The 23,398-nt window shown below is 38.7% G+C and overlaps 7 protein-coding genes across 7 annotated transcripts; 3 read left to right on the forward strand and 4 right to left on the reverse strand. All coding sequences in view use genetic code 12, as the record gives it.

Moving 5' to 3' along the window:
• Positions 1-938: 938 nt before the first annotated feature.
• Positions 939-3,386, forward strand: FGR32 (Fgr32p; the record flags this gene model as incomplete). The annotated part of the gene is made up of 1 exon (XM_049326404.1): positions 939-3,386. One exon carries the CDS (start codon positions 939-941, stop codon positions 3,384-3,386), a length of 2,448 nt encoding a protein of 815 aa, XP_049178094.1.
• Positions 3,387-3,450: 64 nt separating this feature from the next.
• KGF56_004916 (uncharacterized protein) lies at positions 3,451-5,573 on the reverse strand (the record flags this gene model as incomplete). The annotated part of the gene is made up of 3 exons (XM_049326405.1): positions 3,451-4,361; positions 4,678-4,797; positions 4,922-5,573. 3 exons carry the CDS (start codon positions 5,571-5,573, stop codon positions 3,451-3,453), a joined length of 1,683 nt encoding a protein of 560 aa, XP_049178095.1.
• Positions 5,574-6,636: 1,063 nt separating this feature from the next.
• KGF56_004917 (uncharacterized protein) lies at positions 6,637-7,584 on the forward strand (the record flags this gene model as incomplete). Its single annotated transcript, XM_049326406.1, has 1 exon — positions 6,637-7,584. One exon carries the CDS (start codon positions 6,637-6,639, stop codon positions 7,582-7,584), a length of 948 nt encoding a protein of 315 aa, XP_049178096.1.
• Positions 7,585-7,662: 78 nt separating this feature from the next.
• On the reverse strand, positions 7,663-13,129 carry KGF56_004918 (rhp26; the record flags this gene model as incomplete). The annotated part of the gene is made up of 2 exons (XM_049326407.1): positions 7,663-10,988; positions 11,200-13,129. The coding sequence occupies 2 exons, from the start codon at positions 13,127-13,129 to the stop codon at positions 7,663-7,665; spliced, it is 5,256 nt and encodes a 1,751-aa protein (XP_049178097.1).
• Positions 13,130-14,685: 1,556 nt separating this feature from the next.
• Positions 14,686-16,014, reverse strand: PTC6 (type 2C protein phosphatase; the record flags this gene model as incomplete). The annotated part of the gene is made up of 1 exon (XM_049326408.1): positions 14,686-16,014. One exon carries the CDS (start codon positions 16,012-16,014, stop codon positions 14,686-14,688), a length of 1,329 nt encoding a protein of 442 aa, XP_049178098.1.
• Positions 16,015-16,307: 293 nt separating this feature from the next.
• Positions 16,308-18,308, reverse strand: KGF56_004920 (LMBR1 domain-containing protein; the record flags this gene model as incomplete). The annotated part of the gene is made up of 1 exon (XM_049326409.1): positions 16,308-18,308. The coding sequence occupies one exon, from the start codon at positions 18,306-18,308 to the stop codon at positions 16,308-16,310; it is 2,001 nt and encodes a 666-aa protein (XP_049178099.1).
• Positions 18,309-19,170: 862 nt separating this feature from the next.
• Positions 19,171-21,141, forward strand: KGF56_004921 (uncharacterized protein; the record flags this gene model as incomplete). Its single annotated transcript, XM_049326410.1, has 1 exon — positions 19,171-21,141. The coding sequence occupies one exon, from the start codon at positions 19,171-19,173 to the stop codon at positions 21,139-21,141; it is 1,971 nt and encodes a 656-aa protein (XP_049178100.1).
• Positions 21,142-23,398: the final 2,257 nt, after the last annotated feature.

Genomic DNA, 23,398 nt, shown 5'->3' on the forward strand with positions numbered 1-23,398 from the left:
GACTACACAGACACTATCGACACTATAAAAATAATGAAGACAAAGTAGAATATTTATCTAAGATGGATATTGAAGCTTATCTCGCTCTGCTCGATAGTGGAGCACACTGACTACACAGACACTGTCGACACTATCTCGCTCTGCTCGATAGTGGAGTACACTAGGCAATGGCAGGCACAGCAGCAGAACCCTCTTTGCTGCCAGTGCTTTTAGTGGGAAACCATTATATTCTGGTTCCTACTTGGAACCTTTTTCTTTTTGTCCATTGACTATATATTGTTGTCTTTTATTGTAAGTTACTACAATATATTATTGCCTTCACTATGCATTCTAACTACTATATATTGTTACCTTCTACTATATATTCTAACTACTATATACTATTGCCTTCTAACTACTATATACTATTGCCTTCTAACTACTATATACTATTGCCTTCTAACTACTATATACTATTGCCTTCTAACTACTATATACTATTGCCTTCTAACTACTATATACTATTGCCTTCTAACTTTTATATATTATTGGCTTTTAACTACTATATGTTGCTACCTATGAGATCAACTACAAAGTGTTGCTCCACTATCTCGCTCTGCTCGATAGTGTCTGTCAATGTTACACCACTATCTCGCTCCGCTCGATAGTGTCATTAAAAGACTATATGGTATAGTCTCTTTGTCCTCATATTTTCACGTCGACATAGCAATGGCAGTAGCAATATTTGCCTTATCTATTGAGATGAAAACTATCGACTTAAACTCTGCTCACAATTAACCTTTATCTTTCTATTTTATTTTATTTTATTTTATTTTATTTATTTTTTTTTTTTCACTTTCGAGTTTGATTTTTCATTTCTGCCCTTCTAGAGCAACAACTTCTCTAAACTCGCCGCTCGTCGCTCGCCACTCGTTAAATTCCCAACAGAGGAGAGAGTAATGCCGCCAAAGAAAGATGCATTTGCAGACTTGTTTCAATCCGCAAGTACAAGTAACGGCAATGCTGCTAATAGCATGAATGCCAAATTGAACAAGTTGTCATTATCAGAGCGTCGGAAATTAGAACAACAAAAACAGCAAAATGACAGGTACAATACGTTAAATTCAAGCTGGTCAAATCTAGATGTTCTATCTCCTCGATCGAGTGCATCTACCTCTCAAGTTTCGAGTAGAGGTGCAACACCTTTAATGAACAAAAGCACTTCGCAAATTCCAAGTAGGAACTCATCTCCCTTTAATCCAGTACAAGAATCCAAGTGGAACAGTAACAATAATGGCACTACTATATCACTCAGTGATGATGACCCCTTTGCGATTTTCAATACTCCAGCACAACCTGCTGCTCAATCTCATTCTCAATCTTTGGAAACAAACACAACGAGCCAAGCGAGGACACCAAATCTGGCACCTACCAATGCCCCTGCAGGTGATAGTGTCAGTGCCTCTGTTCCTTTTTCTGCCAATGCAAGTGATAGTGTCAGTGCCTCTGTTCCTTTTTCTGCCAATGCAAGTGATAGTGTCAGTGCCTCTGTTCCTATTTCTGCCCCTGCAAGTTCAATTGATTACAAGAAGGATAAAGTTCTTGCGGAATTATTGGACATTGGATTTTTAATAGACGATGCAAACGAAGCAATAATGGAATTTGGACCCGATCTACAAGAATGCATTACTTATATTATGAACAAAAATACCAGCAACACCAAAAGAGATATCGAAAACCGACAGAGGTTCAATGACGAAGAAAGAGAGGAAACAGAGGTAAGAAAAGAGAAAAATGATACGGTGCTTGGCCCACGTCCAGAAGGTGTCAACTTAGTCAACTTCAACGAAATAGGGAACGGCTTGTTTCAAAAAGCCAACACGTTTCTAAATTTTTCTAAAAAGAAAGTAATAGAGAATATCGAGCTTTTTCAGGATAATTTTGGTAATGGCAGTAATTCAAAGACTGTTCCTGCTTGGATGAAGACTCAGTCCAAGTACAAAGCAGATGCACACGAGAAGAAATACGGCGGAGAAAATTACGGAACCGACAATGAGAATATCAATCAAGAAGAGATTGAAAGATTTATGAGATTACAAAATGAGAGAGATCGACAAAAGATGAGAGAAAGGTTTGGTGTAACGGAAAGGGAGGCTAATGGACTTGTGGGGAGACAACAGTCACAAACTCCACCACCTACAAAGCCACCGAGACCGACGACATCGTCAAGGACTGGCTCAGGATCTGACATCACTCGTTTGCGCCATTCTTCAAAGAATGTCAACAAAAAAGACAATCTCAATGCATTTGACAGTTTATCTGATCAACCACTTCCGCCTAGACCTAGGCCTAGACCGCAAACCCCAACCACAAACACCGATACAGTGGATTTACTAGGTATGGCAACAACAAGCCCAGCTAGCAGCCATTTGCGTGATTCTACGCCGTTGAATCAATTTGTTCATACAGATTATACAACCAAAAAGACTAAAGCAACGGAGGCTTACAAAACGGGTGACTATACAAATGCTTTAGAATTGTATGGTGCATGTCTTGCAAGCTTACCACCTCGACACGAATTGCGCATAGTAATTTACTCGAATTTAGCGTTGACTAATAAGTTACTGGGGCATTTGAGACCTGCATTGGAGAATATTGAGGAAGCTCTAAGGTTGATGAGCTTGGAAGAATGTAATGATTCTAATATAGTACTTGTTGGTAAGTCGATCAAATATTGGTATGTTAAAGTGTACATGGTAAAAGCGGAATCTTTGGAGCTTTTGGAAAAATACCAGGAATCCTTAGAGAGCTATACCTTGTTGATTACAAAATTGGGGTGCACGGAAAAGAAAATCATGGATGGGAAAAGAAGGGTTGACAAAATAGTGAATCCGCAAAACTACAAACCTGCTGCGCCAACATCAACATCAAAACCAAAGCCAAAGAGTGTATCTTCTTCTTCTTCTTCTTCTTCTTCTTCTTCGTCTTCTTCTCCTTCTTCTTCAGCGTTGCCACAGTCGCCGTCACAGCGGTCCTCACATTTTAAGCCCAAGACCCAACTAAGCAAGCCTGCAAAAGCTGAACTTGATCCATTGGTCAAAGATGAAATAGATCATAAGATAAAATCATGGAGTCAACTGAAAAATAATGACTTGAGAGCTATGTTAACAGAGTTGTCTCAAATTATACCAATTAGCTTACCCAATGACAAGCTACTCCATTTACAATTGAATGAGCTATTACTTCCAAAACAAGTTAAATTGCAATATATGAAAGTGATTAGCTCAATTCACCCCGACAAATTAGCATCAAGAGAATTAGATCCAGAAAAGGAGTTGATTTGCAATCGAGTTTTCATTACCTTAAACGAGCGCTGGGAGTTGTTTAGAAAAGAGGAGAATATATGAGAGAAAAAGAATAAAAGAAAATAAGGCAAAAAAGAACCCTCTCCCCTAGGTGTGGGTTTAGCCTTTAAATATTGTTTTTATATACATTTGACTCCATTCTGGAATTAACCAATTCATCTGAATCTTTCAAAACACCAGCATTCTTTAAAACCTTTGTTGTGTTAACCACAATTTTGTCCCAGTCCAAAGGTTTTTGACCCAATTTCTCATTGAATTCAACAGTCTTGGTCCATTCTCTTGCATCTTCTTGTGAATAATCCAAGTTTGCAGCAATGAATTGAACAGCTTCTTCAATGTGATTGTTGTAGTAAACAATACCTTGAGATAATGCCTTGATGAAATCGTGAATAGATTGTTGTTTTGTTTCTAAACTTTTTGAAGAAGCACTGATGACCCAGGAAGGCCAAGGTGTATAGATTTGACCAATTTGTTTAATCTCTTTACAATCATAGTATTTCTTGGTAGTAAAATATTCCCACATGAATGCATCGCTTGACTCTACAACGCCACCGTTTTCTCCCTCTTTTTCACCATTGACTGACTTTCTCAATGTGGCAAAGTTATTGCAAACGGCAAAGTCCTTAAACTTGTCCAATCCCAATTTATTAGCAAGGACAAAACTCATTATATAGGAACCACTACCAAATCTCGATATCCCGATTTTGGACAAGTCTGACAAATCTTTTATGTCCTTTCTATCAATACCGGTAGAAACTGCCCAAAGCAAGGGAGATACAACGTAATTATCAACTATTTTGATCTTATCGTTTCCTTTACCAATATCAGCAACAAAGGCTTCAGTAAGTCCAATAGCTACATCAATATCATCACCTTTTAACAAATCGATTAATCGACCGCTCCCTTCAGGTACTTTGACTAGTTCGATCTTGAGTCCATATTGAGTAAAGAAACCTTGTTCCTGGGCCGTGAGTAAAGGAAAGCTAAAGTGTTCGGGTATATATCCAACACGGAGTACTTTATTGCTCATTGTATAAATAACACCTACCTACTTTTTGTTTTGTCTCACTGATCAGGTAATTAACACAAATCTTTGATACACCGTATAACCTCTCCTTCTCTAGAGCGATAGAAAGAAAAAGAAAAGAAAAAAAAATGGTGACGATTCCTCCTGATAAACTACGCTCTTAGTTTCGCACACAGGCCTGATTGCTTTTCTTCCTTTTCCACCATATCACTGCTTTTCTATCTTCTCGACACAGTTTTATATTACAAATATATCTGCAAAAAAAAATGGAAAAAAATTTGATCTATAAACGATTCAAAAAAGTACCTGGCAAGATAGTACCTGGGAAGATAGTACCTGGGAAGATAGTACCTGGGAAGATAGTACCTGGGAAGATAGTACCTGGGAAGATAGTACCTGGGAAGATAGTACCTGGGAAGATAGTACCTGGGAAGATATTACCCGGCAAGATATTACCCAGCAAGATAATACCCAGCAAGACAATACCCAGCAAGACAATACCCGACAAGATAGTACCTGGGCATGTTTTTTTTCTCTTTGTTCTTCTAACAGCAAGATGTTCTCCTTGCTCCTGCTGCTCCGTTGTTTGTCAAATCAATTCTTCCTTCATTTGTAACTTCTTGTGCATTTTGCTGTTTCATCATGCTTGAATCTGGGATCTTACTACCAATACCAACAAAAACGTCGTTTACGTTATACGAAGTCTTTGCACTGGTTTCATAGAATAATAGTCCTTCTTCCTCGGCTAGTGCTTGACCTTCCTCGATGCTTACTTTTCTCAACAGTTCACCACCATTATCTTCTTCTGCTTCGTCCTCTACTAAATCGTACTTGTTACCAACTAATGCAATTATTATATCTTTACTTGCTTGCTCGTGTAATTCCTTCACCCAATGCCTTGCTTTGATAAAGGATGCCGGTTTGGTTATATCGTATACTACTATTGCCGCTTGGGCATTTCTATAGTACATTGGTGCTAGTGACGCAAATCTCTCTTGCCCAGCGGTATCCCATATCTCATATTTTATAGTACGATCTCCAATCGTACACTTTTGTGTTAGAAAAGCAGCTCCTATAGTTGGTTCTTTATTTTCCTGAAAGTCATTCGATACAAATCGTAATACCAAGGAGGATTTACCTACTGCCGCTTCACCGAGTAAAACGAGCTTGATAGACGTGGCTGGCGAGGCGTGGTGGCTCATTTTTGTATATATATATATATATATAAAAAGCTAGCTCCTTATATGCGTGTATGTGTATGTGTATGGTAGATGTGTGTGCGTGGGGTGACACACGGGTTTGATTGGTTGATAACTGATAAGAATGTCACTTTTCTTCTCTCTTATATTTTTTTGAAACCTTTAATTAATCATTCATTGCCATCCCTCCTTTTTTCTTTTTCTTTTTTTTTCTGTTAGAGTCCTTTTGTTTTTCGTCACTCTTTTGTTTCCTTTCCTGGTGTGTAATATCCGTTTACACGACTCTTGTTTACGACACTATCGAGCGGAGCGAGATAGTGGTGCAGTAACGAGTAATCGATAGAATCGATAGAGTAGAGAGTAATGTGGAGGATTATAGTAAAGAAATTCAGGAGTAATCCACTATCGAGCAGAGCGAGATAGTGGTGTAACACTTAGTAGCTTGCTGCTCTGACCCGACACTCCACTATCGAGCCTATCGAGCGAAGCGAGATAGTGTCTTGAAATGGGAATGTAATGATACTTTGTCTTATGTAAAAGCCGAAAAAAGTTTTATTAAAAAATGGGCCAAAATGTTTTAATATCCACTAGGGAACGAAGCGAGCTAGTGGAGCAGTATGTAGTGTTCCCCCGAGCCTATGTAAGTCAATCTCGCTCTGCTCGATAGTGGAGCAGCACTTAATGGGTCAGAGTAACAAGCAACTAAGTGTTACTCCACTATCTCGCTTCGCTCGATAGTGGAGCATAGCCTTTTATAGCCTTTTACTTATAACCGTTTACTATTATAGCCAACATACGGGTCAGTGTTGCTAGGTGCTGCTCCACTATCTCGCTTCGCTCGATAGTACCGTCAGTGTCGTCAGTGTTGCTAGGTGCTGCTCCACTATCTCGCTTCGCTCGATAGTGTTAATGCTGCAAAATCACGTGATACGGATATCTTGAGGATATCTTTGTGTGATCTCGGATGCTCGGGCCGGGCTCATCGCAAAGCAAAAGTTCAAGAATTTCAACTTTTTCATTAAAAACGGTTGTGAAAGAAGATAGAGGGAAAGTGGTGGTTTGAACAATGATACGACTTCTAAGAAGCTTGAGTACTTTGAGCCCACGTAGTGCGGAAATACAATGGCGTCTCGTTGAATCCGTTCCAGCACCAACTTATAACACTGGATGTACATTTTGTCAACCAACATTTCCCCCAGACAAACAGATAAACTTTGATCAAAACTTGAATAAAAGTTCGAGGATACCTGCTAAACATGTTATGGTGCTAACAACAAAGGACAATAAGATGGAGCACTTTGAGTCCAAGATTGAAAATTGGAAAGGTACTTTGAGCAATGAAATTGGAAAGTTGAAACATAAAGTGCCTATTGCAGAAGGCACTCTGGTTTCGAGTATTGTGCTCCAGAATCACGATACTGTGTTGCAAGAAGAATTCGGCATCAATCATTATAGTAACCCGCAGCATCAGTTGGTGTTTCTTTATCCCGATATGAAAGCAATCAAGTTCGATATAATGTATACCGATCAGTTTATTACCAAGTACATCCCTCAAACACAAAAGACAACCGTGTTTAATCCTTTTAAAAAGAAGAGAGTAGAGGAGGAGGAGGAGGAGGAGGAGGAAATGAGAAAACCCGCACAAGAAATAAATGTTGATGATGCGAACTTTCAGGAGACCATGATAGACAAAGACCTTATTGTAACATGTGGGCATGCCAAACGCGATATACGGTGTGGCCTCTTGGGTCCACTTATAACCAACGAATTCGATAAAGTTTTAAGAAAGGAAGGAATCAGAGATGATAGTTATGTGGGAGAAATAACACATATTGGCGGTCATGCTTTTGCAGGGAATGTCTTGTATTACCCAAAGCAATGCAAAAGCAACCATGATTTCATATGGTATGGGCGAGTATTTCCTAAAGACGTGCAGGGATTGGTTGAGGAAACTGTAAAGAATAAAAAGATTATTCAAAGATTATTTAGAGGCGATCTTAGCAAATACCAGTGAGTAAGAAAACACTCTAAAACATTCTTGTATATATATATATATAATTAAAATTATATAGATTATTTAATATTAACTTATTCATAGACTAACAAATTGCTCTTTCAACTTCCAACCTTTCCTCACACCATCCCACTCAGCAATCTCCCTCAACATAGACCGTATAATGATCATATCTTCATCAGACACCATTTTCAAATTATTGCTCTTAATGATATCGTTGGAGGTGCTGAATTGGTTTTCCTGTTTACTTAAATAATCAATCAACATCGAAACAGTTTTCTGTCGGTCCAAATTATACTTATCCTTGTCCTTGTCCTGCTTCAAGTCATTGATTTTTTTCAAGTTGTCAAGAATAGTGGCTGACGAGACGCCTTCTTGAGTTTTCCTCTTTTTCTTAATACCAAACGTCCCTTTGAATACGCCTGCACTACCAAATCTCCCTGTCCATGTTGGAGTACCAATTTTATTTTTCCTGGCCAATAGTCGGGACTCCTTTAGCGCATCCACGGCTTGCTTGGCATACTTGTTGGCTTCTCTTTCTACAAGACTTGTTTCGTTATCGTTGGAGTCAACAATCTCATCATGCTTTAATGTGCTATGAACGCCACTTTCAGCAAAAATACCCTTAATAAACCTACTATCATCATCATCGTCGCTTCTATCGCGTTCTTCCTCTTCATTCTCAAACTTGTCTAGCTTCGACACACCGCTTATCTTGGCCACCTGATAAAAATCATCGTCATTTTTATACTTTTTCTTCATCAATGAGCCAGGTTTTCTTGTTTTAGTACCTCCATACTTTTCCTCGCCCCTAGCATTGAACATGTCACCTGTCTCCGTACCCTGTTCCGTTTGATCGCCCAAAGTGAACAAATCGTGCAAATCGCTGTTTTTGAAAAATCGTCTCTGTTTCGGATCCTTCAAAATTTTGTTTTGTAAAAAAGTCTTGAATATTTGTCGGTGGTATATCTTCTCCTCAATCGACCCTGTTGTCATTAACCGATATATCGTTATATCTTTCTTTTGACCTAATCTCCAAGCCCTTTCCCTGGCTTGAATATCAGTTGACGGATTCCAGTCGGGATCATAGATTATTACTCTATCTGCACCAGTGAGATTAACTCCTAAACCACCTACCTTTGTTGTTAACAAAAACACATGCAAGTTAGGATTGCTGTTAAAATCATCAACCAATTGCTGGCGCCTTGGAATCGGAGTGCTTCCGTCCATTCGTAGGTAAGTGAAGTTTTCATTTGGATCTTTAAGCAAGTGCAAATTGGCAACAAATTTTTCCAAAATGTCCAACATCTGCCGCGTTTGGCAAAACAATAATGTCTTGTGCTCTTCGCTTTGCCATATCCTCAAGAGATTGCCCAATACCTGCATTTTCCCTGATTTCTTGGGATCACCATAGTTTTCTCTATTCATGAGTGCGTCTCGATAGACTAAATCTGGATGATTGCAAATTTTCCGCAACATGTCTATACCCATTAGCACATTTCTTTTACCTTTGATAATTGAATCCAAATCTTCACTTTCAAGAAACTTTTCATACATATCCTGTTGATATTGAGTCAATTTAATAAATAATACCATTTCATTCTTCTTTGGCAAGTCCCGAGCAACATCTTTCTTTAAACGTCTCAACAAGTACGGCGAAATCAAATCTCTTAGCACAACTGCGCAATTATAAGCAGTCTTCACTTGTAAATTGTTTGAGTTAGCATATCCGCCAATTTTGATTGGTGCAGAAAACTGCTGTTCAAATACCGGTAGAGTACCCAATCTTCCTGGAAAAACAAAATCAAAAAGCGACCATAACTCGGTCAAATTGTTTTGTATTGGGGTCCCTGATAAAATAATTCTATTAACGGTTTTAATCAGCTTGCAAGTTAACGAAATGTCCAGGTCAGGATTTCTGATTTTATGACCCTCATCAAGAACACAATAACCCCACTGTTTTGGCAAAATGTATTTCGAGTACATTCTCAACCCCACGTATGTGGTAACCAAAATATGTCCCTTTTCTTGCACTTTATTTACAATTTCACGCGCGTTTATTTGCGACTTAACACCACTCAAAGATGTTTTGAATGTTTTTGGATCCCGTGTCTCCATAAACTCCTCCAACTTCTCCTCGCTTATAATCTTGTCTTTGGACATACCAGCGCCAATGCTGTGCAAAATAACACATCGAAAAGGCGGCCACCATCGATGGAATTCATTAACCCACTGATTAAGCACAGTTGCCGGTACTACAATAATTGCAGGTTTATCTAGTAGTCCGGAATAATGCAATCCCGCGAGGAAGGATATAATTTGTATCGTTTTTCCCAAACCCATCTCGTCACCTACAATTCCACCTGTCTTTTGTGAATACAACTCCCATAACCACTGCACACATGTCTTTTGATAATCAAATAAAGAGGGATATATATCACCGGGTAGTTTAAACGTATCGTTGAGTTTAGCGTCGGGTATAGTGGGGTGCGGCTTGAACCATTCTGGATCATCGGGATGTTCGTCTACTTGTCGAAGCAGCGACCTTTTCCGAACCCATTCCTTTAGCCTTTTCTGGTACTGTGTTTCATCGCCATCGTCGATGTTCCTAGTTTCTTGCATGGATATCTCATCGTTCTCATCTGTCACATCCGCCTCCTGCTCCTGCTCCTGCTCCTCATCATCATCCTCCACGACTTCGTCTGCCACATCTACCTCCTCATCTTCTTCATTATAAACGTAATCCTCATCTTTGGCCTCCAAATCTTCCTCTTCCTCTTCCTCTATTTTTTCATTTGGGACCAACTTTTCCACATTTTCATCAAAGCCAGGTTCTCTCAAAAAAACGTGACTTTGCTTCTCGCCACTTGAACTCTCCGTCAGTTGAAACGCGTTCTCATTACCAAACGCAGTGATTTTTCCTGTTCTCAATAGATACTCACGCTCTGTTTCATCTGGCAACTTGTCTCCGTCATCTTGTGCCGTTTCATTACTATCCTCCGTTGATTCACTTAAAGCTTTCTTATTCTCCTCTAAACGAGCCTTGATATCGTTCAAATCCAGTTGCTTAGCAGCTAGTTCATTCTCTTCTAGCCATCTTATCTGATCTGTAATCTGTTTCTTCTCGCTTAGCTTTGTACGCGGATGTGACAACTTTGACGTTAATTGATTGATATGTTTGATAGTGATGTTCAAATCATTGATTGCTTTCTTCAATCTCTTCTCATCCTGTTCCACATCCTTGGCTAACAAAAGTCTATTTGCCTTATTGGCTATATCTTTTTCTAAATTCGTCTGATCAAATACTTGAACATCTGTCATAGAAAGGAAGTCGGCGGTGGTGACTACCAATACCACGAAAGCAATCTCAGGTTCTTCTTCTTCTTCTTCTTCTTCTTCTTCTTCTTTTTATTTCTTTTTTTTGGTTTGCAGATCAAGTACAGCGGGTTTAAACAAATCACGTGACTCAATATTAAGGGGTATTGTTTGAATGATTAAGGGGGGGGGATTCTACAACGATAGAAGAGCAATATCTCAATTAAACAGGTTTTCTTTCTTTCTTTCTTTCTTTCTTTCTTTCTTTCTTTCTTTCTTTCTATCTCTCTCTCTACTTACGTGCTTGCTTCTCCAATTCTTGTAATGCGTCTTGATAAACGGTCTCGTCATCACCCGTTATCAACGTTTTCAAATCCAACTCTAACTCCCTAACTTCACCCGTATTGTTCCTGCTTACATCTCTTGAGAATGTTGAAAACCATTTGCTTTCACCTTTACCAACAATGAAGTTATATGCGTTACCCGGTTTATTTGCCCTGGCTGTACGTCCAACTCTGTGTACGTAGTCTCTCGATGAATTAGGTAAATCGTAGTTGATAACATCCTTTATTGAAGTCAAGTCTAATCCTCTTGCTATCAAATCTGTAGCAACCAAGATGTTAATTTTCTGATTACCAAAATCTTTGAGAATTCTTGACCTTATCGAAGTGCGATTGTTCGTGGAGTTGATGTAAGTAACTGTCAACAGAGGCAATAATTGGTTAAATAGTTTCTGTAAAAGACTGGCCAATCTGATGGACGATTCGTTTGACTTTGTGAATATTAAAACATCCACAGTTTTTTGATGAGTAATAAGGAATTTTGCAAGAATCAATGGTTTTATTGAACTTTTTGCCACACCAAAACTTATATTGTATTCGGACAACGTTGCTGGTATGGAGAATAGTTCATTAACGAGTTTCTGCGAATCATTAACAACCAATAATCTAGGCTTATAGAATTTCAATTTCGCCAATTTACCTGCATCGGTGGTTAATGTAGCGGAAAAGATTAATTTTTGAACTTTTAAACTCCAAATATTTGCAATATCGTATTTTTGCTGTTGCTCAATCTTATCAACAAGTACCAGTGACCAGTTTTGAAACGCTTGATTCAAAAGTCTGTCCGCTTCGTCCACCACAAGATACCTCAAATTTGAAAGAGATATGGACTCCAAGTTCAAGTGTTCAACCAACCTACCAGGAGTGCTTATAATCACATCTGGCACACAATTTCTTAGCTTTTCACTCTCGTCTTGAATAGATGTCTCATTTTTCATACTTACAATATTCAAATTGGTGCCTTGAGCTAGTTGCAACATTGTTGCCCGAACCTGATTAATCAATGGTTTTGTTGGAACAATTACAATCGCCCTAACTCGAGGCACAATCCTATCGTGAATACTCTCAATAATGGGTATCGAGTACGCCAATGTTTTTCCCGAACCAGTAGATGCATTTACCAAAATGTCTCCAAATGCATCTGGCTGTAGTTTATTCGCTTTAATCTCTGGAAGCATTTTATTTAAAACACTTACTTGAACCGCAAATGCATCACGAAAGCCAAGAGTCTCCAAATTCTTTTGCATAAACGGCGATAACAGGTATTGGGAGAATGATTTTGTATCTGTTGTTGAAATATACTCAGGTTCTGTTAGCCAATCGAGGTTTTTCAAATGATGTGACGTCGATTGTAGTTTTTTATCTCGTGGTAATTGTGGTTGTGGAAGAGGCGCGAGATCTCGAGTTTCTGTAGTCTCCTCCTCCTCCTCCTCCTCCTCGTCTGGCAAATCTGCCGGATTTTGTAAAGGCGCATGCGCTGTAGACGCTATAGACTGCTTAAACTTGTCAAATACGGATTTGTGCTTTGATTTGTAGATGGGATCATCATTCATGTCGGAAAAAGACCTATTGTCAACAGCATCTTCTTCATCACCTCCTTCAGTCTCTTTTCCGCTTTCTATTTCACTCTCCTGACTCTCCTGACTCTCCTGACTCTCCTCATAGATATCCATGGCATCCCTGGTATCCCTGGTCTTTTCGGTTTCCATATTGGTCATTAGTGGGGGTTCAGACTCTGCTTCACTTATATCTTTTACGTCATCATCATCATCAGCAGCAGCAGCAGCAGCAGCATCTTCTCTTCTTCTCTTCTTGAAGTTCGGCAGCACATTTTGGGTATAGCTTCTAGTATGAGACTCTTGATCTGGATCATACCTAGTTCCAAACATCTACCTTGCAAAAGGACTTTGATAAATAAAAGTTTGTTCCTCATCGCAAATGCGCGCATCTCAATATCAAGTATAAAACATTTCCAATGAGTGGGTAGGTAAATTTTTCAGACCGAGTTTTACTGTACTGGCCAGATTATATAGCAGCAAGCTTTGTCTCAGGACTTATCATACGTATTTGATAGTAAACCATATAACAAATTATGGAAAACGTATGTTACTTGGACCTACTGACCTACTATCGAGCAAAGCGAGATAGTGGGTCATGGATAAAGATATATGTGCTACACACAGGTATGTAATTCTAATTTACTAGTTATATTCTTGTAGGAGCGACACTATCGAGCAGCGCGAGATAGTGGAGCAATACTCAGTAGCTTGGTACGACACTATCGAGCAGAGCGAGATAGTGTCTAGTAGTTTGTTACAACACTATCGAGCAGAGCGAGATAGTGTTCATAGTGGAGCAATACTCAGTAGCTTTTTACAACACTATTTTGCTCTGCTCGATAAGGTCTAGTAGTTTGTTACCACACTATCTCGCTCTTCTCGATAGTGTCTAGTAGCTTGCTACAACACTATCTCGCTCTTCTCGATAGTGTCTAGTAGTTACAACACTATCTCGCTTCGCTCGATAGTGTTGCTTGATAGTGGTGCTCGATAGTGTTGCTCGATAGTGTCTATCTTCTCACTAGTTCTATCTCAGAATCTTGATATTAGCTATCTCATATGAGGTTAAGAGAAAGGTATAGTGACACTGGATCCTTAATTATTATACCTAATAAATCCTATACTCTATGTGATAGTGTTGTACGTAATACATAAAAGAGATGTGCACTTTGACAGTTCCCCATCAAAGTGCATGAGCCAAAACAAACTCAAGTGGCCCAATAAGAAAGATTGAGCCGTCAATTTCACCTCATCTTTTGGCAAATTCATGGCATTTTCCCAAAGACAAAAAAATCTAGAACCAAAATGTCAAGCAGAATTTTTCACTTCTTTTTTTTTTCCCCTGCAAGAAACTAATACGAAAGATTAACAGTATACCCAACGAACATATCAAGCCAGGAGGCACGCCATACACACATACACACACACACAGAAAGAGAGAGAGAGAGAGAGAGAGAGAGAGAGAGAGAGAGAGAAAGAGTTTTATCAATGCGTCCATCAATAATAAGTCTAGGTAGATCAGTATGGAAAGGGCCCCATATTGTCCCTTTACCCATTGCAAAAGCTATCAAGAACAATACCAGTATAAGAACAAAAGCACGTAGTTGTACAATCATACCGCAATTTGTGGGATTGAAGTTTGAGATTCACAATGGAAAGGACTATGTGGAGGTCGAAATTACCGACGATATGGTTGGATCGAAGTTGGGGGAGTTTGCACCTACTCGAAAGAGATTTATGTATAAATTTTCCAAAAACTAAGAAAAGAAACGATTGGTGGGAGTGGGATATGTGGGATATGTGTATATAGAGAATAAGATGGGAGGTAATTTTACCATGTGGTTGCAGTTTTATCTATTTTTTTTGTCTATGATTTGCTACATTTTCTATCCACTTCCTCGTCTAGGATTAAAGTCGTCCAAACGACATTGTCTTAATTCTCCAGTTCGATCGATATTGGGCCACTGACCCCATCCGTTTAGTCTAATCACTAAAATAGTAGCATTATCGTCACCGCCTACAAACTCAACAAATTTTATCACTTCTTGAGCACACATCTGCGGAGTCGCCTTAGTATGGCCAGATCTTCTATATCTTGTCATTACAACATCGGCAATTTCTTGATCGGTGATTACGTTGGTCACTCCATCTGTACAGAGAATAAGGAAACATTCGTCTCCACCGAGTCCATTTATTGTGTGCTTTTTCACCTCTTCAGTTGTCAAGTGTTGATTTATTTCTTGCGAATCGCCAATGATTAATTGAGTCACCTCCGGTTCTGCACTTACGCCAACTTCTTTATAGTCTACATCTCCAAATGCTCTTGTGTTTGCCAAAGCAATGAATCTCTCTTCCCCAAATGAATCCGCCATGAAAAAGTTGGCAGCGTATCTTCTTAATCGTTGAGTCTCCGTTGGATTCAGTGGATGATGGTCTTCTGTTAAACTGTTAGCAAGACCATTTTTATCAACCAAAATAGCTCTTGTATCGCCAATATGCGCAATTGTCAATAACGATATTGTCTTTCTGTTGAAGTAAAAGTTTTCAAAAAATGGCTGGAATTGAGACGTTTGATTTGTATACAATGTTTGTAAATAAGCTGAAGTACTCGTTGACCCCAGTTTAGGATTGTTCTCACAAAACTCATAATCGGTGCTCAAGAAAGTCAAAGGCAACCGTAGATTTAAATCAATATTCTTCAACTCTTGTTTAAAATTGGTCAATTGTATCCGATTATTAGCCCAAGTTGCAAATGTCTTTTCTCGATGTTTGTACCATCGTTTCCAATACCCTCCTATATTCTTTGCATACCTCTTTACCAAATCCTCCTTTCCCTCAATCATTTCCTTCCCTCCGTTTTCCACATTCTGTGCCAAGTTTTCTTTTAGAAAGGTACTGCACTGATTTCCACCGTGGCCATCAAAGATATTGAAATTTATAACTTCTTGGCCATTAAGACTTAGAACCTTGGCACTATATTCATCTTCATTATAAGCGCGGTTGACCCGGCTCGTCGAGTGTCCCAAATGTGACGGACTTTTTAATAGCGGAACTCGTAGTTTTCCTTGTTTCAATGGCTTCGTTGTCTTTAATGGAATGTTTGGAGATCGGTCCACTGCGGTGAACACGACAGAGTCGGAAATACTCCGACTCATTACTACTCGCCGACCATACTTGCAAGCATTGCTGAACCTATACGTGAGCCCAACTAACATGATATATATGTGGGGGAAGGGGTGTTTCTAGTATTAACGGGTGGTAGAAGCGTTGTGGCAACGATGGTGGTAATTGGTGGTGGGGACCAATTGCTCGTAACAGTATTTCACTTATCTCGGTGATATTTCGGAATAACCACGAGCCCAACTTTTTCTGCAAAAGGAAAAAAAAAAAAAATTTCAATTTATGCTACCATGGCAGAATTTATCCGCAATACAATACTGGCATTAAACATTACTCTATTCTACTCTCTACTTTACTCGATTCGATTCGACTCTACTCTACTCATCCTCTATAAGGTTAAATGCTCACTAGCATCATCATCGTAGTTGAACGCTTCCAATGGTTCATCTCTATAATGTCTTTGAGAATAAATTAGCTGCTGTTCTTCATCTTGTTGTAGTTGTTGGTTTCTTGCAAAAAATCCACCAACTGTGCTGCTGATTCTACCCCAGAGTCCCGTTTTTGGACCATTCAATGTTCCATTATAATAAATAGGTTCCTCCTCCTCAATTGAGCTATCAATTCGATTGTTGATAGATTCAGCAAACTGTCTTCTATTTCGCTCATAATTGATGTCTGCTGGATTAATATCGCTCTCCGAGTTATTAGTTAAATGGAATGGCCGTAGCTGTAACTCGCGTCTTGACATTTCTCTAGAGACAATTCGTTTCGCTTCAACAATAAGTAAGTCGGACCTTTTCCCCAAATCATTGCTATCCAAGTTTCCTTCATCTTCATCAAATAAAATCCAAGAATCAAAATCTCCTCCAAGACCTATCTTTTTCTTCAACTTATCATAAACATGAAACATAGCTAATAAAACAGGCACTAGGATCAACCTAGGTATCCAATTATTCAACAAGTTGAACAACCCAGTTAGGTGAACTGATTGACCATACCAAGTTTCAAAAATTGAGTCTCTTTGAACAAAGAGGGTAATAAAATTATAGCTTAATGGAATGGTTAATCTTGCAATATACATTGCATACCAGCATGCCAGTACAGGGTCGGAATTTCTGGGTATCAAATGGTACATATTAAATATTTTCAATTGGGTTAATGAGTTCAATGCACAAAAAAGCATGTATGAGAAAATACAAGATGATAATGCAAATTGCAAGAATGAGTGATCTTGCATTATTGGAAAGGAATATAATAGGACATTGAGTAATGACAACTTAGTTGAATGAAAGAATTCCGATTGAAGGATGATTATTGAAGTTGCCGCTAAAATGATAGAGGCGCATTTGCTTGCCCATGGTCTAATGTAATACCAATATACAAAATTGAACTTGGGCGACCACAACACACGATGGTTATCGATTCTGAATATCAACTCTCTGGTGGAGATAGCGCTAAGTACATCTTCTAATCGAATAACTTTTGAAACGAGTCTATTAAATTCCGATTGATAACCAACAAGTCTGTGCAAATTCAGATTGAATTGTGAGTTTAGTTTGGTCATGAATTGATCATTTAGTTGGTCTCTATCGATGGTTGTATTATCATGCAAGTACTGTTTCTCAACGTGTTCTTTAATATCGCCGGGAATCAAGTCGTTCAATTTCAATATCCAATCTCTGTACCTGAAATCTTCCTCTGATGAAGAAGTGTAATTTTGCCTAAGTACAATCACTTTCAATACATCTTCTCTAAATGAAATCTTTGTATCTTCCAACTCATCGACCAATTTTGGTATCTTTAAATAATGGTGATTTAAATCCTGCACAACCGAGCCCTGAATCCATTTATTTCTCGGTATACTAATTAATCCGTGCCCCATTAACCAAGTGGCTAGTATAAGTGAATAGATATGAGCTATTGCAATGATCATCAATTTTAAATGGTTGAAATTCAAACCTACTTCAATGATAAGATAGACCAAGCCAATCATTGAGACTGCCAACATTATGAGTTGAAATTTCAAGTTCTCCTTTATCGAGTCCTTGATCTTCCGTATGGTGTCATTGTGACCCGACCGGTAAAATTCCAATAGCATGGGCAATATCAACCACGTGAGAATGAATGTGATCCAATAATTTGATTTCCAAATGTATAAGATTGCATTATCCGGTATTTCAATCCATTTTAGTTGATCCAGCGATTGCGTTGTATTGTGAAGCGTATAGTCTGTTGGTAATGTGAATATTATTGACAATGGAATATAAACACCCAAAGTCAATGGGATAGTGAGGTATAAGGGGTAACTGAAGATGTTCAAATGATACTGGATACCGAATAACGATAATAGTAGAATAAAAGTGTAGCAAACAAGTGGGAAAAACCACATTATAGCAAGAAAATAAGTTGGTTTCAGTCTAGTCTAGTGTCGTCCAGTCCAGTATAGTCCAGTCCAGTCCAGTATAGTCCAGTATAGTCCAGTCCAGTCCAGTCCAGTCCAGTATAGTCCAGTATAGTCCAGTCCAGTCTTGTTCAGTACAGCACAGTCACGTTCAGCACAGCCCAGCCACGTTCAGCACAGTCTTGTGTAGTTACGTTCAGCACAGTCCAGTCCAGCTTCGTCTAGTCTAGTCCAACCTAGTCTCGTGTAGTCACGTTCAGCACAGTCCAGTCACGTCCAGTTTCGTCTAGTCCAGTCCTGCTTCGTCTCGTGTAGTCACGTTCAGCACAGTCCGGTCACGTCTCTTTCAGTCCAGCCTAGTATCGTCCAGTTTCGTCTAGTCCAGTCCAGTCCTACTTCGTCCAGTTTGGTCCAGATTTGTCCAGTTTCGTCTAGTCCAGTCCAACCTAGTCACGTCTAGTCCAGTCCAGCTTCGTCTAGTAACGTCTCTTTCAGTCCAGTGTCGTCACTGTCCCTAGTATTGTCTCCTAAGTTGTCCACTTGGCGGTCTCTTGGTATCGCCACTCTTGCTAGTCCTAGTCTAGAATAACAATACTTTCTCGCTTTATCCTTAATTGCGCTCAACTTGTATAGATTAGATTTGGAACATTGTACACTACTCTCTGCCCCCCCTAATGAGGCGCATAAGAGAACTTTGAATCTCCCTTGTTGTACCTTACGGATTAATATTCGCACTCTATCGGCAATAAAAAGAATAATGAACGGAGGAGGGGGGGAAAGAGATGTTTTTTTTTTCTTCTTCTTCTAGAAGATAGATTTTATTGATAGAATATTAACCACAGGGAAAACCATGTCTGAAGCTGAACAGGTTGATCAGCTTAAGGATACTGAAGTTGTTGTTGTTGCTGATGATGGTAGCGTTGGTGCTGGTGCAGGTGCTGGTGTTGGTGTTGGAGAAACTCCGAACTTGCATGTTACCGAGTCTCCTCCAATTGCCGAATCGACTCCCGTCAAAGCTAACAGCAAGTCCAAACCTAAAAAATCTGTTGGATTTGCACCTCCGCCAGAGGAAGATTTAAGAGAACATCATAGGTACTTAAAGGAGAAAGAAGAAGATGAGTTGAAATCATCATCTTTCCATAAAATACCCCCTGAGTTGGCTTATTTAAATCAAAAGACAAGGAATGCGCCAGCTGCCCCAAAACCACTAGACTCTCCCTTGAAACACCAGGTGCCCAATAGCAGATTGAGATTATCTGACTTGCCAGATTTGAGCAAGTTGAAGTTTTTCGATGTAAAGGATATTTCGGTGCAGAATAAAGAGACAGAGTTGCAATTTCATTATACAACAATCAATTTGCCGCCTAGATCCGATAGTGTTATCGTTGACATAAAGTATTCCTCGCTTAATTCGTTTGATTTGAGTAAGATTAATCAGTATTTGTTGAATTTGAGTAATGTTAAAGTCGGACTAGGATATGAGTTTGCAGGAGTTATTACTCAGGTAGGATCGTCGATGAGTAAGAAGTACTCAGTCGAGGATTATGTATTTGGAATGATTGATCCAGACAGTAAAAGAGGTGCCTTATCTACTAGTCAGATTATCTATCCTGGACGGGACGTTTTGATAAAAGTAGATAAGGAAACTTTACAAAAGCTTGATGAGATAGATATCAATTTGGATGGGAATATGGAGAGTAAAGACTTCCAAGTGGGAGAGGGAGAAGTAGATGGAGAGGAGGAGGAGCAGGAGGAGCAGGAGGAGGAGCCTGATAAGGATGTTCCTGCTGTTACTGAAGATATTTCACAAACAAACAAATTATCGTTGAACAACAGCAACAAAAACATACCGTCCTTGGCCAAATTATCAGCAATTTCCTTACTTTATTGCCGCTCAAAACAAATGCTTCAGCATTTCGAATCAGAGTCCAAGAAAGTCAATGTATTGATAAATGGAGCAGATACGGATATAGGATTGACACTAACACAAATCCTCTTGTCCGAGACACGATATGATTTCATCAGTTTGATTTTAATTATCCGTGAGAAATCACAAACTTATATGGAAAGATTGATTGAATATTTTCAAAAAAAATATTATGACCCATCACAAACAAAGCGGATCAAATGTATTTCCTTTGACATGTTAAATGACGGATTATACTTTCCTGGCGAACGGATCCCTACTAACTACAAAAAACCCGATTTCTTTGCCGTTGAAGTTATAAATGCCCTCTTGACGCCTCATACTGATCTACAAGAATCTATTAATGAATCAAACATAAACAACTATAAACTAGACTTATTCATTGATTTGATAGGTTGTAAGAAATACTTTCAGTCCACAACAACCAAGCTCCATGAAATTGAAACTTTGAACTTTCCATATAAACAACATATTGGCAACACCACATCAGTTGAGAAATTGTTTCAAGCTACTAGTAAGATTCCTTTTCTTGCCCGGATTTTGAAGCCTAAAAAATTAAAATCTGTGGTTATCAGTGGATGCAAATTCACCTTACGTGAACCCAGTTATAACATCGACAAGTTGATTGATTTCAATGAACAGGGAATCATGAATCCATGGAACAAAGGTTGGACAAGCAATTTGTTTAATAACTGGACATCGTATAACTATTATGAGGAGATTTACTTAAAGATCAAACAGAGCTGGTGTGAGGAGGCGTTGAGTTTAGTTGTTAACGATAGGTTGAAGTTTAAGATCGACCATGTCGTTGATTGGAGGAAGGAATACAAAAAGTATATACAGCGGTTAAAAGAGAATGATGGAAAGATCATTTTTCAAGTTGAAGATTTTTAGAGGATCCTTTCATAAAGACGATAAAACCACACACTTGCTTTGTAAGCTTAAAGGTTTCTGTAATAGTTACAACACTATCGAGCAGAGCGAGATAGTGGAGCACACTAGCTGCCACCGACACAAAATAGAGTTGTTATCTCCTAACTTGATTGCTCTTATTTATAGATTGTGAATTTTTGCTCTGATATTAACATATCGCGGGCCCCACACAGAGGTGCCAGTGTAATGATAATGCACAAAGCCTGGATTCCGCATAACCTAGTGAGTTTGTAAAATGAAAATTACAGTGTATCTCATTACATAGCCTCAAAGTGAGATGCCTCACTCTTATAAACACACCTTTAGCTACGTGATCTTATTTTTACAAAGAGTTTCAGTTTAGGGCTCCTAGTCTTATCATATATGCTAGAGACCGATTGCGTCGTCCTTACAGACTAGAGCCTCAAGAAGCCCTTCTTTAAAAACTTATATGTGGGGACCAGGACGGGCATCTGCCTAGTTCTTAATTAGTTATTGCCCTTGATTGTTGTTGAACTCAGCAAAAAGAACTTTGACTATCAGCTTGACGCCCCAAGTAAGGGTGTTAAACCTGTACTAGCAAATTTTACCGTGACACAACAACGTCAAAGCATTAAAACCTGGAAATACTACTTATTGTATCCTCTCTCCAGATCAGATCATTCCCTAAAACGAAAAGTGTAACAGAAAGTTTTCGCTCTCGATACTTGACGCTGTGTTTCACAATTAATCAAATGTAACTCCTGAATTACGGTAATCGTAATAAATCCTTTACTTTTCAGTTTGCCGATATCCCCGAAAACAACACCTATTGTCTAATCATACGATAGCTAAATGTAATGAATTTTTTTTTTTTTACTTTTCAAATATTGCCTAGGATAATGCCAGATTTTACCAAATATGGATTTCCGAAAAAGAGTGAAAAAAAGAGTGGAGATGTATCATCTAGAGATGTTTTCGTTTATTGGAAAAATAAGAGGGAAAGTAATTTATGAAATATGGGGATATATCTTTGTTGCCTTAGTTTAGTGGCGGTACTTGTCATAGGATAACTTGCACCTAAAGGATGGTCGGCGTAAGGAGAGGGCGCTTGCACCACTATGGAGCAGAGCGAGATAGTGTCGATAGTGTCAGTGGCAGCTAGTCAATGCTGTTTCCACTATCTCGCTCTGCTCGATAGTGTCGATAAGGCCATTGATGCCATCAGCCAGTTGTACAAGGGAGTAACCACGTAGGTAAGCCCACGTAAAGTTATGTTAGACTTCTCTACTTTCTCTCTCTCTCTCTTCATTCTCTTTTTTTCTCAGCCACGAACCGTTTTTTCTTTTTTTTTTGACTAGGGGTTCATTATCCAATAATGTTTACCTGATTACTAATAAGAAAACGCATTCCATTTGTTTTATTGGTAAGCGAGAGATTTACAACGGAAGACGGTGATGGAGAGGAGGGAGAGATGGTAAAAAGGGTGGCGGTGTTCAAAGAATCGCCGCTTTCGGGCTACACTCTCAGGCTCAGGCTAAGTACTCAAGGCTACACTCTCCAATTTACGCTTTTGGGCATACAATTTCCACGTACCCTAGCTTATGTTTTATAACCGAAAAACAGGGGAAAACTAAATTTTTTTTCCGTTGATCATTACTTTTAAACCACCTCTATTGTTATATTTCTGTATATTTTACCGCTTGCTGTGCGCATATAGGCTTATTTTGTTTTGTGTATATGTACTATGATTTTGTAATTCTGACTAATTGCAATAATGTGATTGGCCGAAGCCTTGGCTTTTATTACTAAATATTACTCTGTTTCTTTTCATTTGTCAATTTTATCAGATCATCTGATAAAATGAAAAGAAGAAAAACAAACTGGCGTATGTTTAGTTGAGTTGCATTCTTAACACGGATTTGTGTATGTGGGGGGGGGGTTGCACAATAATTGTTTTATAATAACATACACTAAATATTAAATAAATATAAATTCAATAATTTAATGGGTAAACAGTAGGAGACATGCCTATTGTTCCTCTGTGGTTGACTTCGTAATTCTTTGACATATTTTTCGTCTACCACCTCTTCCATTCTCAAGTAGTTCGCCACCAATGAAAACCCAAATATATTGACTTACTCATCAAGAAGAAGGAAAATACTCATTTACTCTATGCTGCACTTTTTGAAAAAAAATAAAAAAATAAAAAAAACAATAATAATTACTGCGAAATATTCCTTGGGTGCAAAAATTAAAG

Source organism: Candida oxycetoniae (assembly GCF_023343755.2).
Source record: "Candida oxycetoniae strain CBS 10844 chromosome Unknown scaffold23, whole genome shotgun sequence".
Lineage (NCBI taxonomy): Eukaryota > Fungi > Ascomycota > Pichiomycetes > Serinales > Debaryomycetaceae > Lodderomyces > Lodderomyces oxycetoniae.